This window comes from Gigantopelta aegis, chromosome 7 (assembly GCF_016097555.1).
Source record: "Gigantopelta aegis isolate Gae_Host chromosome 7, Gae_host_genome, whole genome shotgun sequence".
Lineage (NCBI taxonomy): Eukaryota > Metazoa > Mollusca > Gastropoda > Neomphalida > Peltospiridae > Gigantopelta > Gigantopelta aegis.
In genome coordinates this window covers 31369485-31384009 of record NC_054705.1, presented here as the reverse complement: position 1 = coordinate 31384009, position 14525 = coordinate 31369485, and the positions used below count along the sequence as shown (strand labels likewise).

Below are 14525 nucleotides of genomic sequence, written 5' to 3'. Positions count from 1 at the left end.
GCGCACACACACACGCCAGCTATATGTGGCTATCTAAGACAGTAGGAGTAGTGTGGTGTGTGCTATCCTGTCTGCGGGATGGTGTAAGACCCTTGCTACAAAATTACTACATGTTTGGCATCCAATAGCCGATGATTAATAAATCAATGTGCTCTAATGGTGTTGTTAAACTTTTAAAACTTTTTATATGATTTGTGTACAAAGCTTGTCATTTGTATTTATTTCAACTTATTTCCGTGCTTATATTTCAATTAAGGTTCAAGCACGCTGTCCTGGACAATCATCAGCTATCTGTGGCTATCCAGTGAAAAAGGTTGGGTGGTGACCAGTTGATACCTGGATACGAACCCCGAGAACCTACCAGTCTTAAGTCTTAACCACCGACTACAGCAATGATTCGGACATGTCTTGTGACGTCACACACCCCGACATTCATAGCGTCCCCACGCTATCTCGATGTCAAGACGTGTCTGAACACGTTCTAGGATGACTCATGGCCATCGCCGGGCACGTTTCAAACGCCATGGAATTTTCCACTCCCCGTTGACTCACATCTGGTTGACACACACACACGTCAAAACTATTAAACCCACGCTATCTTGTCATCCGATAGTCATTAACGACTTCTGTACCATCTGTCTAGACCCCCGACAGCTACCAAACCCATTAAACCCACACTATTTTGCCATCTGATAGCCATTAACGACTTCCTCATCATCTATTTCCTGTACTTCAAAGGACCCCCGACGGTTAACACACCCATAAATCTGGCCAACAGCCGATGTTTCCTGACACAGAGGTCAGGTTCCCACGCCCAAGTCATTAACCCAGAGGTCTAAATACTCGAAGTAGGTCAAGGTTAGCGTCCCCGTGACGTCACACCCACGCTTAGAGGTCAGCCAATCAGAAGAGGCTACGCCCAGGTCACGTGACCTAGCTCATTTGCATACATGGCGCTCAAGTGCCGGATGTACTACTAGCATACAAAAAAAATGTAGTTTACAATAATTGCCATTACGAACTAAATCGGCACATGCCTTACGTTGGAGTAGCTTAGTAATAGCTTTCCTTCGGTGTACCAGACATGAGGCACTGGTTAAGACGGGAAAACACAAACAATCATAGCTTGAGTTCACTTAAGGAATCCAATCTTTCAACTCAAGCACCCCAAGCGAATCCTCTACTGACTGAGCTAGATCCCACCCCACTGAGAGCTAGAAGTCAGTGTGGGAAAATTCTACCGTAGGCCATTAATGCATGTAGGAAATTCCATTTATGTCGCTGCAAAAAATGGTGTTGAAATGTTTCAAGGCTTTTCTATTATGCAGATACATGTCAGTATGTTAAACAGGCAGATCCTAAGGGTACAAGGGATAGTACTCTTTTTATGACATACTAGTATATCCTGTATTGTGACAGGCTGTCAGGTCAAAAAATACTTGTTAATGACTATTTTTTAAAATGCAGCAAGGGGCCATCATTAACGTACATTTGCCTATTTGGGGAGGGATTTGGGCATTACAAGGGGAGGTGATACATACGCCAAAATACATAATTTTATTGGTGTAACATGGATGCAATTAATGTTCCTAATTGTATCCGATGTACTTTTCAGCGTGGAAGATCAACGTAGTCCTCAACATGCTCAAATGTACAAAACATGTACTTGAGGAGGGGTGATAAAACAATACTTGTATTTTGAAAAATAATTACTTTATGGATGGTCTCCAATTAGTAGTCTGAATGCCCTACTACCTATTTTACAGTGAAAAGATTGCACACATCTATGAGCAAACTTAGCTATGCTTAGTCGATGCCCACGTTGTACACACTACCAAAAAGGTATGTGCACCACTACGTTTGAGTTACACTGAACAGACTCTTTTTGACAGACACTAAATACATGTACCATTTGTTTAAACAAAAACTGCAAATTTGTGGTTAATTTCACCAAATATGATATAACATCTAGTAGTAAGAATAGTTCACACCCACCCCTCTTTTCAAATTTCTATATCCGCTCCTAACAACAATAAAACAAATATTTACTGATGTTTTAATGTAGTTTACATGGTATCCTTTCTTTTAACATGCTACATGCCAGTATTTTAAAGACAGTATACGGTGACACATTATTTCACTTAGCAACTTGAACAGATTTTAGTGGTGACCTTTAGTGACCTCAAAATGACCTTGATATTCGTTAGAAAAAATGGCACCATATTTTTTTCTGAATCTGTATACAATAATGATTATTAATATCATTGGTTCCAAAAATCAACATGAAATTCCCACGGGACCTGTTTTAGCTACATATTCCCCTACAATATTATAGCGAATTAACGCCGTAAATTATGGCGTTAATATGCCGTAAAATAGGGCATTATAACGCAGTAATAGTGCGTTTTAACGCCGTAAGAGGGCATTATAACGCTGTAATACGGCGTTATAATGCCCTATTACGGCATTAAAACGCCGTACGAAAAGTAGTGATTTATTTGTTTTGGCGGCAATCAGCCACCGTAGCATGGAGATGATCCAGCGGCAATTCACCTTGTGAACACAGGGATAGACGGAGATTTCACCTGCAAATGGTTTCTGACAAAGGCAGGTGGGATGCAGGGTCAAAATAAAGGATTTTTTTTTTTAGTTGTATTTTTTTTTTTACACAGCTGTGAATAGAAAGGAGACATTTGCCCCTCCCCCCACCCACACACCTCGACAAATAAAAGTTTAGAAATGCCCTTTTTTTTGCTCGACTGCACTAAATGGGGGACAATATTTTAAATTAGTTTTTATGGGGAAGGGTATCCCGTTCACCCACCATCGTACGTGCCCAAGATGTTATGTTTTTTAGTATTGAATACATAATATTCATGTCAGATGATTTAAAAAAATAAATTGATTATCAGTTTAAAAGTTTGTTTTGTTTAACGACACCACTAGAGCACACTGATTTAGTAATCATGGAACTTCTGGATGTCAAACATTTGGTAATTTTGACATATAGTCTAAGCGAAGAAAGCCACTTCATTTTCCTATTAGTAGCAAGGAATCTTTTTAATGCACCATCCCACAGACAGGATAATACATACCACAGCCTTTGTCATACCAGTCTTGGTGCAGGCTGGAATGAGAAATAGCCCCAATGGGCCCACAGACAGGAATCTATCCAAAACGGACTGTGCATTCAGCAAGCACTTTACCACTAGGCTATGCCCACACATACCCCTTTTACCGGTATAAACTATTAAGTAAGTCAACCTCAGTCATAAATTTTTATATGGATGATCCTATGTAACATTATGCTGCAACTCTATAGTCCTTTCCAGCCTCCATGAACAGTGACCTTTTTTGTAAATAATTTCAGTTTGAATTGAGGTAAACAGAAAAGTATGTTTTGCAAATAATTTTTAAAAAACCCCAAAATCCCACTATTTTTGTGTGCAATGCAGAAAACAATCGGCTCAGAAATAGACAACGACATACACAAAATAAGAAAACGGCTTTCCCTGTAGGAAAGACTAGAGAAAGTGGCTTTAATTACTGTACAGCAAGAACAAAACAAACAAACAAACACATGGTATTTAATTATTTTAATGTAAAAAAAATGTCCTCTTACATTTACAATGCATAATGATATGACAAATGAGCACAAAACCAGTATATTTGTACTACTCACTGCATCTGTATTAATATTATTTACAATGCATTTATTTTGTGGAATGTAAAATTAAAAAACAATATTAAAACAAATCAGGAGGGTAATTTTGATTCTTTTTTTTTTTCTTGGAATGTTGTTCTACTTCTTTTAAAAAAAGATTTTAAATTAAAAAATGAATTTTTAGAACTAATTCATATAATAATGAAAATGAAAACTTTGGATCCTGAATATAAAAATGTTATAAGACTGCTATAGTTGAAGCATACCGTAATGAACATGCGAAGCATTAAGCAGGGATAGATTTGGCACTCGCCAAATTCGCCAATTTTACGAATTTTAAAAACCATTGGCGAAATAATTTGAGAAATTTTTTTTCTTAATTTTCATTATTATTCATACTTACATAGTACTAGCACAACAACAATGCTATACGACCCTGAGTTATAACCTCCACTGCAGAATTATCTCCCCTTGCCGGATGTATAGCCTACACCCGCGCATGGGTAGACCGTATATGAAGTGGAGGTTATAAATCAGGGTCATATAGCATTGTTATTGTGCTAGTACGGTAAGTTGAATAAGACTAGTATATAATAATTGATATTGTTAGTAAATAACTGTGTTTTAACATTTTTTAAAGTTTAATAGACAATTTGGCGAAATTTTCTGGTCACCTAGAGGTAGCCCTAATTAAGGACAATAGTTAAAATAACAGTAAGTTCCTTTTTTTATTCACTATTTAAAAATCGGTTATTAAAACAAATTAAAATAACTATGTAGTAAAATTATATGGAAAGCTTTTAATATCAATAATTAAATAAGTTCACCTCTTTAAAAAATGTACTAATATTTCAAGAAGAAAAAAAAAGTTTTTAGTTTTAAAATATTAATGTCTTAAAACAATACAAAAAAATATATTAAAAAAAGATAAAACAAATGCAAAATTTATGACAAAGGTAAAACATAACGTAACTGCAATGCATTAAAACCATTTTTGATAAATACTAGATGCAAAATCATCTACTATTTAAGAGTTTAAATCTAACACCCAGGAGCAATCTAGATCTCTAAAATATTTTTTTACCATTTTTGGTGAATGCTGTGCAAAAAATATTAATAACTAACCAGGAAGGGTTGCTTTATCAATTGCACTCCCCTGGAAAGTTTTGGAACAGTGAAAATGTTATCACCATGCAATACATTTTTCAACGAATGTTATTCAAAACTACATGTTTTAACCAAGTAAAATGCAGTCTTTGCCAGGAAAGGCGAGTTATTAATTACACTCCCCTGGAAAGTGGAAAATTTATCACAACTCAATAAATTTGTTCATAAATGTTATTCAAAACTACATGTGACTGCTTGCCTAGCACCATTTTAGGAGAATGATCTTCAGGTGCTCGTGGTGAAGACTGAAAATGGGTAGCAATTTGTCTCTGAATTTGTTAATAAAAGGAAGGAATTGTTTTATTTACGACACACCCAACACATTTTATTTACGGAGATTTTGTCAATAAAGTCTTAAGCCAAATGTTATTACAGTCTGCTCTTTTCATATATCGCAATTTAGAATGGAAGGTCAGTTTAATAGCTAGTAGAAAATTCAAACTGAACCAGATAATGAAATCCACGTAATGAACATAATCCAGTTTACCGACAGCTCAGTCTGATGTGACTTTTGTTAGTATCTCCATTATATGTTCATGTGTAAATGAAAGAGTTTAGGTGCAAAAACCGATAAATGCGATTTGATCTAAAAACCGACTTCTGCTATTATTAGTCAGTTCAAGGCGTTATGTTCTGATTTTCATACTTGTTTTTTTTTTTAATTCTGTTCTTTATTTACTTTACTTATTTCAAATTAAGATCGCCCATTGTGGACTTTATGTTTTACAGAAAATTACAAAAATGGATTTATCAGTTTTTGCATCTGAACTCTTCAAATGTAATGTTATTACATAGATTAGTTAACCTTTTTTCCAGATTGCACATAGGTAAATACAACATTTATGTCATACTATAAACAAATTACTAAAAATATGTCGACATCCACTAATCTATTCCTGAATACATGGATATGTTTTATTTATATACAAATTGGAATGTTATGAGTTTTTCTATTCCAAACTAATGGAATACCAAGCAATTTTCAAGTAAATAACATATTAAAAATGTAACCATTTACAAAGTATCCGTTAATATATAATAAAAAAAAATTTAACATGAAATAAAATGTTATCTGTATTTGAACTAAATTTGGTTTAAATAAAACAAAATTAGGAAATACAGTTATATACAAAAGAAATATAATCACAAATTGTGCATATTTCAGTGTTTAACGAATACTTTGTTTGATTACGTTCATACAAAATACACATTAGTACAACAGTGTTATATATATTTATACAGATGTAATATACATCATCAATCAAAATTGAACTCAAGCAGTTGTGAATGATTTGAAGAGAAATGTGTATATATTGTTTATTAAAAAAATATTGTAGAACTATGGGTGTCCCGGAGCCGGCCCGTGGCCTCCAGAGACGGGGGCCCTGGGATAGACATGCTTGAAACCTCTGGGATATAGGAGCATGTTAAAAGATTAAAGTCAAGTCAAGTGGAACTATGGCAATAAAAAAAATTAAATTTGTGTGATGTATTCAGCACCAAATCACATATATTTAGTTTTTATCACAACCCAATATGTTAAAAAGCATATGCTATACCACGTTAAATTATTAAAACTTATTCATTGTTATACAAAGATTTTTGAGCAGCAACAATGTGTAATATTGAAGTTTAGCCCATACCTTCTTCAGATATTAAAATAATATTTAGAGTTATTGCCCTTTAATGTGATCAGACAAGATACCAAGTAACCAATATGTTATTAGTAAGAAGAGTTGGACATTCTGTCCCGGGTCAAGTCCCTGACTATCCAAAGACGGGACCCAGGATGGACATGCCTGAAACCTTAGTGGTATAGGGGCATGGTAAAACGAGTTGAAGTTCAAGTAGGAGATCAAAAAGGGGTGGGCAGGGTACACAATAGGTTGATCAACATGAGTCTGTTGTGCTGATATACATTAAATGTCATATAAAAATGATATTCAGACATTTTTGACAAAGGTACGGGGGGGGGTGTGTGTGTGTGTGTGTATATGCTTGTTTTATTTCCGAACTATCTCTCCCCTACTCTAACCTCCCCCGAAACAGTTTGCTGTATTCCATTTAATAATGGCTAGCCACATCACTTTCATCTGCTCCACACCTTCCCCACTTGTTTGTGGACCTCCCCTAGAAACATACAGCTACTTATGCTACTAACTTGCAGATCAGCTGTACAAGAAGTACATATATTGGACGGCCCAAAATAAAACATTAACCCTAATGATTATGGAATTGTATTACAAAAAAAAAAGTATGTGGACTCTTACTTTGATATTTTATGCCCATTACAATATGGATATTTTCCACCTTCAGTGAACATTTCACGCCCATATGTCAAATGTCAAATATTGTTAAAATAGCAACAGATGCAAAATTGTACGTAAAAAAAATGTGACGCTCATTGCATTTATTGCTGGGTGTGAAATATACCTATACTATTTAGGTAATTCCATATTCAGTAGGGTTATATATTTGGGGGGAGGGAGGCACTCAATATTATACATTATAAATTTTGTTTGACTACCCATTATTATACATGGATGTCTTATATATATATATATATATAATTTGGTGGTTAACAGAGTTTAACTTCTGTAAACTGTGATCATCAACATCTTTACTCTCTCCTGGTTCTTAGTCATGAATATAAGATAGCTAAAGGCAATGCTGGTTAACAAGAGTTTAACTTCTGTACACGGTGTCGACATCTTTGCTCTCTTTGGAAGCCTTGAAGAGCAGGTAGCTGGATGCGATGCAGAAGATGCCAGACATACAGCACAGACCGTAGGACCAGGAAAGGAAGTTCATGTCGGGTCGTGGGACCCAGTCCCGGTCCTCCTTCATCAAACCAAACACCACCACCGATATGAAGATGAACAGCACTGAAATCACATCAAACACACTGACAATGTAGATATATAGGTAATAACTGATTACTGTCTTAAGATATCAGTTTTATCCTGTGACGGTTAGAATGGCCAATGCAGCAACGCTCTGCGAGTTATTTCTTTTATCCTGCAATCCTATGGGAATAGTTGGAAAAATTATTATTTATTCCATTTTTGTGTATGCAAATAGAGTATCGTCAACCTAGCAAGGTGTTTGCCGCATGACATCATACAAGATACATGACATCATTTGTTTGTTTGTTTGTTTTGTTTAATGACACCACTAGAGCACTGATTAATCAATCTTTGGATGTCAAACATTTGTAATTTTGACATATAGTCTTAGAGAGGAAACCTGCTACATTTTTTTCATCAGTAGCAAGGGATCTTTTATGTGCACCATCCCACAGGCAGAATAGCACATACCATGGCCTTTGATATACTAGTCGTGGTGCATTGGCTGGAATGAAGGAAGGAAGGAAGGAAATGTTTTATTTAACGACACACTCAACACATTTTATTTATGGCTATATGGCGTCAGACATGGTTAAGGACCACACAGATATATATATATATAGAGAGAGGAAACCCGCTGTCGCCACTTCATGGGCTACTCTTTTCGATTAGCAGCACGGGATCTTTTATACATCAAGCAAGCACTTGACCAATGGGCTATGTCCCGCCCCTGGCTGGAATGAGAAATAGCCCAATAGGTCCACCAACAGGGATCGATCCTAGACCGACCGTGCATCAAGCTGGCTCTTTACCACTGGGCTATGCCCCACCCTCAAAATGATAAAGAGTAGGTGACTTACGACATATGGCCATTGCGCCGGCCGACACCTGCATCACCACAGTATGTAGGTAGGACGGGAACAGCTTGAAGAGGTACAGGATGAGGCAGATGGCGACAATGACTTCAAACAGCAGCGATATGCTCACCATCACCTGTACAGCGATGAACCATGCTGGAACGAAAAATATAAATAGTGGAAATCAGGGTCTAATTCGCTAGCACCTGCTCATTGCTGGAACGAAAATAAAAATGGCGAAATCTGGGTCTGATTTGCTAGTACCTGTACACTGATAGACCATGCTGGAACGAAAAATAAAAATGGTGAAATCAGGGTTTAATTCGCTAGCACCTGTACACCGATGAACCATGCTGAAATGAAAAATAAAAATGGTGAAACCCTAATTCGCTTGCACCCGTGCAGCGATGAACCATGCTGGAACGAACAATAAAAATCCAGTCCTTCACAACTAAGAAGCACTTTCATTTTATCTCCGAAGCATTTTAATCATCCACCTAAAGCATGGTTTTAGCGCGCCTCTTGCTGAATATTTAAAAAGAACAAACCTGTGAAAATTGCAAGAGCAATAGTTTCGTTTGCGGCATCCGATAAAGAACAGAATGATGTTGATGGTGCTTTTAATACTTTTGCCAAGTATGTCTTGGAGGATATGCATTCATCACTACCAACTAGAACTTTTAAATATGATTCGATGAGACATAAGAAAGGTCGACGAAAAAAGGAATGGTGGAACGAGCATTTAGATAACCTATGGAAAGGTATGTGCCTAGCTGAGAAAAACTGGTGTAAATGTAACAGGCCGCAGAAAAAACGTCTTAAAGCTGTCTATGTAACTAAACGAAAATACTTTGATAGGGCAACACAGCGAGCCAAACGGATGCACATTCGTAGAACTTTAGAAGATTAGAACGTTTGTGTGAGACTGATAAGCATGTGTTTTGGAAACAGATAGGGAAAGTAGGAGTAGGATGGGAAAGGAGAAGGGCAATACCTATGGAGGTTAAATTAGCAGATGGGTCGGTTAGTGCAGAAAAGGATGTTGTGCTAGAAACGTGGAAGAAAGCATATTCAGACCTGTTGAATTGTAATAAAGGCTCTGAGGAGACTGTAATATATCAAGAAAATGGTGATAGAATGACAGAAATGAATGTCGACATAACAGTAAGTGAGATACGAAAAGCCATGGTACAAGCTAAGAATGGAAAGTCCCCTAGTTTCGACGGTATCCCAGTCGAGGCACTCCGGAATCATAATTCAGTGTATTTCCTTCATAAACGTTTTAATTTGTGTTTTGATAAAGGTGTTTCCCCCACTGTGTGGGGAAAAGGAATCATCAACCCCATCCCCAAATCTATTGTTAATGATCAAAGAGACCCTATGTCTTATAGAGGTATTACACTAGCCAGTGCTACAAGTAAATTATACTGCAGTGTTTTGAACTCCATATTATGAAATATACCGAAGACAATCCAATTATTAGTGATTGTCAAAATGGATTTAGAAGGGGAAGATCCACAACAGAACACGTCTCAAGTGTAACATCTATAATAGAAACCAGAAAAAGTATGAAGAAATCTACATATGTGGCGTTTATCGACTTTAGAAAAGTGTATGACTGTATAGATAGAAATATTCTTTGGACGAAGTTACTCGAGTCTAACATCAAAGGTCGAATGTTTAATGTCTCACTATATAAAAATGTAAAAAGTTGTGTACGCTTAAATGGATGCTGTACATCCTGGTTCGATGTTAGTTGTGGCCTTAAAGAAGGATGTTTGCTGTCTCCCTTATTGTTTAACCTTTTCGTTAATGACCCAATTGTTGCAATAACAGAGCTCGAAGTAGGAATAATGATTGATGATTCTACTGTTGGTATATTGGCTTACGCTGACGACATTATTCTTTTAGCAGAATCGGAGGATGACCTCAATATCATGCTTGACTGTTTGAATACCTGGTGTCATACAAATAAGATGACCATCAACGTTGAAAAGTCTAAAGTGATACACTTCCGAAATCCATCAGTTGTAAAGACAAACTGTAACTTTATGTGTGGTGATCATGTACTGGAGATTGTTGAAATCCATCAGTTGTAAAGACAAACTGTAACTTTATATGTGGTGATCATGTACTGGAGATTGTTGAAATCCATCAGTTGTAAAAACAAACTGTAACTTTATATGTGGTGATCATGTACTGGAGATTGTTGAAATCCATCAGTTGTAAAAACAAACTGTAACTTTATATGTGGTGATCATGTACTGGAGATTGCTGAAATCCATAAGTTGTAAAGACAAACTGCAACTTTATATGTGGTGATCATGTACTGGAGATTGCTGAAATCCATCAGTTGTAAAGACAAACTGTAACTTTATGTGTGGTGATCATGTACTGGAGATTGTTGAAATCCATCAGTTGTAAAGACAAACTGTAACTTTATGTGTGGTGATCATGTACTGGAGATTGTTGAATGCTATAATTATTTGGGACTTCTCTTAGCTGAACATTTCAACTACAGCCGCATGGCCAAATCCGTAGCCTGTTCCGCCAGCAGGGCACTCAGTCTGTTAATCTCTAAATACAAATGTCTCGATGGAATGCAATATCGTACATACACCAAGCTCTACGATACTATGGTATGGTCCATTATTGACTATGGAGCAGCTATCTGGGGAACCTCACAATTTTCTTGTATTGATGCTATACATAACAGAGCCATACGTTTCTTTCTCGGATTACGAAAATACACCCCAAATAACGCGTGCAGGCGGGGACATGGGCTGGATTCCTCCAATAGTTCGGCAGTGGGGGACTGTATCAAGGCATTATATGAGATTGAGAAATTTGAATCAACACCGAATCACGTCTCGCATCTGGTTGTGGTCTCACCGGTGGTCAACACGCAGGAAAAATAACTGGTCCTTTAAAGTCAACAATAAATTCATTAAACTTGGCCTAAATCACTTCCTTAACTTACAATGCAAATATGGTAAAAAGTATGTAGTCAGCAAGGTGAAGGACAGAGTCAACGAAGAAGTCTTAACAGAATGGAAACGGGCGTTACTACAACCACACGGCAGAACAGGTGTCGGGGGGGAATAAATTAAGAATTTATTCTTGTTTTAAAGATATTTTTAAAGTAGAGCCCTATGTAACCAGTTACTTGCCTCAATACCACAGAAGTGCTCTCGCTAAGTTTAGATGCAGAGTTGCCCCCCTGAAAGTTGAAACCGGTCGATACAATAATACACCACTGGAAGAAAGAACGTGTTTTAATTGTCCCAACCACACTGAAGACGAGTGCCACGTTTTATGTAAATATTAGATTAGAAGTACTCGCTTACTGTAGAACATTACTTTTAAATTTTGATCAATGCACCGACATCCAAAAAGTGTGTTTTATCTTGTCCTGTCCCGATATATGTATTTTATATGCCAAAACCTGCTATTTTATTCTTAAACATAGAAAATCCCTTTTATACACTATGAAATGATTTGTGTATATATCTTATTGTTTTATCTGTGCTGCAATTGTTTTAGCTGTATATTTGTTTTTGGTTTTTTGTCTTCTTTAGATGTTTTTATTCAATAGTCTCTCGTAACTCAGTATAGAGTGGCTCATTACAATTTTATTACTTTTATTGATTGTATGTATATGTTGTATTTTTATTTTGTTGTAATGAGGTGAGACTTTAATAAACTATCTGTCTGTCTGGTCTGTCTGGGAGTCCACACAATGCTGTTAGATCTACTGGTAGACCCAGTAGAGCTAATTTTAATCAGATTGTCACTTACAGTATCAACACTAGTGTGGTCTCTTACGACAGGTGGTTGCATAAGCAGAGGCTATTGGCGAGTACTTTAAATACATGCAATTAAACAATTTGATTGTTCAGTACACATTAAATCAGTATCTACTATTACCCCGTATTTATCACCTGTTAATCTGTTATTTTTTATATTTATATGATGCTGATAAACCAAACTTTTAAGTTCACCAGTTAAAACTGCTTAAAATAGCACCTGAAAGTCCGCCATTTTGGATTCCGCTTCATCAAACGATCTCTCTAATAAACCCACCTGTACAGGTGTTGACAGGTGTAATTAGCGTTAATGAAGTACTCACGTGGAGAAATCCACTCCCAGATGGGTCTGATGGCGTTGGAGAAGATGTACCAGCAGCCCTTGTAGCGTTTCCCATTGTAATCCTTGTAGAAGGTGTAGTCGTTGAAGCACACTTCCCACAGTCCGATCTTCACGAACCGACCCTGAAATTTACCCCAGGATTCCACCCAGTACGGACTTGCGAACGCCAACACCATACACAGAACGGCGAGGGCGACGCACCCAATGCCGATAAATGCCGTCGCTCTGCCCATTTTTTAAGTCTCAATATTATAACTTTTTTCAAAAACCAGAAGTTTCAATCCAGCGTTGTTTTGTTATTGGGTCATCTCACCTGTCGCCTGAATAATCTCATTGGTTATAAAGCGTCATAGGTTTTTGCAGCTGTCATAAGGGAGATAACTGATGTTTAGATTTGTTCTCGAGGTGACTTAGCTAGTTGAGTTCATTTGTTGTGTATTAGAAGGGGTGGTTGATTGTCGTACGTCCATTCCATTGTTATTACGTTTGCTGGTACTCAAAACTGGGAGTGTAATGCTTGTTTAACGACACCCCAGCACATTATTTGGTTTAAATAATATTTATCATCGTTCAAAAATTTAGTGGTCTGGGAATTGGCCAACAACTATTATGAAGTTTGTTTCGTTTAACGATACCCCTAAAGCTCATTGATTAATTAATCATCTGCTAGTGAATTTTAAATATTTGATAATTCTGACATATTATCACCAGAGGAAACCAGCTACATTTTTTCATTGGCAGCTAGTGATCTTTTATATGTACTTTCCCACAGACAGAAAAGCACGTACCACGGCATTTGACCAGTTGTGGTGAAAAAATCATTTGAATAGATCTACCTAGGTAGTTCGATACTGTGACGCAAGCACCCCAGGAGAGCACTCAACCGACTGAGCTAAATCCCGCCCCTCCAACAGATATTATAGCGTATATTAACGCCTCTCTCAGCATTTTATATTTATGAATATAATAAAATAAAAAACATAATAAACATAACTTGTTCTAAATTTACTAACAGAGAAGGAAGAAAAGGTAAAGTCATCATCAAACGATCTTTCTAATAAACACACCTGCACAGGTGTTGACAGGTGTAATTATTTAACCGGTGATTATAAATTAAAGCATATTGATTAGGCTAATTAATGTTCGGTTAATTTGGATCTGTTCTCTTTGATGTAGATATTTGGTATAGGTTAACTACAGTGGCGGATCCAGAACAATCCTCTCTCTTTTTTTTTCTTCTCTTTTTTTTGGGGGGGTGGGGGGGGGGGTGGGGATCAATGACAGGAGGCGGAATGCCAAGGGAACTTTGGGGAAAGTTTGGAGGGGGGTGAAAATTAATATATAATAAAATTATAACTGTTGCAAAACTTGGAGGTGGTGGGGTGGGCCCCCCTCCTAAATCCGCCTCTGAGCTAATAGACCTCTTTCACATTCGACTGCGCATGTGCCCGTTGCGGGGTAACTCGAGGACGCAAACCGCGAACTCACGCGAGATCTCGCAAAAACAGACCTGTGGACAAGTTGGGGGGCGTAGACAATGGGAGGCCACACAATAGGAATGTGAATATCTCCATGATTAATTATTCTATCAGTAGGGAACCCGAAAATTCCGTCGACATCCAACAAGACTAATTGGAGACATTTGTGAATTATTGCTTATCACAAAATAAAAAAATATTTTGTTGTTAACGCCCGACAAACCATCGGTTCAGATTCGTACGCAATAAATATCGGATATGGGCTGAAATAATATTAACGTGTGCGCGCGTGTATGTATGCAGATATTTATTGTATTTAAAATAATTTAAATATTTATAAAACATTATACAGAGAAATACATTC

The 14525-nt window shown here is 37.0% G+C and overlaps 1 protein-coding gene across 1 annotated transcript; it reads right to left on the bottom strand.

The window, feature by feature from the left end:
* Positions 1-3581: 3581 nt before the first annotated feature.
* On the bottom strand, positions 3582-13014 carry LOC121376889. Its single transcript, XM_041504673.1, has 3 exons — positions 12664-13014; positions 8538-8690; positions 3582-7716 (listed from the first exon to the last, which is right to left on the bottom strand). Exons 1-3 carry the CDS (start codon positions 12914-12916, stop codon positions 7517-7519), a joined length of 606 nt encoding a protein of 201 aa, XP_041360607.1. The 5' UTR covers positions 12917-13014; the 3' UTR covers positions 3582-7516.
* Between the last annotated feature and the right edge of the window lie 1511 nt (positions 13015-14525).

Excerpts from the sequence above, each read along its gene's own strand:
- LOC121376889 (XM_041504673.1), bottom strand. The coding sequence starts at position 12,916 with ATGGGCAGAGCGACGGCATTTATCGGCATTGGGTGCGTCGCCCTCGCC. Across the intron at positions 8,691-12,663 it reads CTGGGAGTGGATTTCTCCAC|CATGGTTCATCGCTGTACAG; the intron begins GTGAGTACTTCA and ends TTTTCGTTCCAG. Across the intron at positions 7,717-8,537 it reads CGGCGCAATGGCCATATGTC|TGCTGTTCATCTTCATATCG; the intron begins GTAAGTCACCTA and ends ATGTGATTTCAG.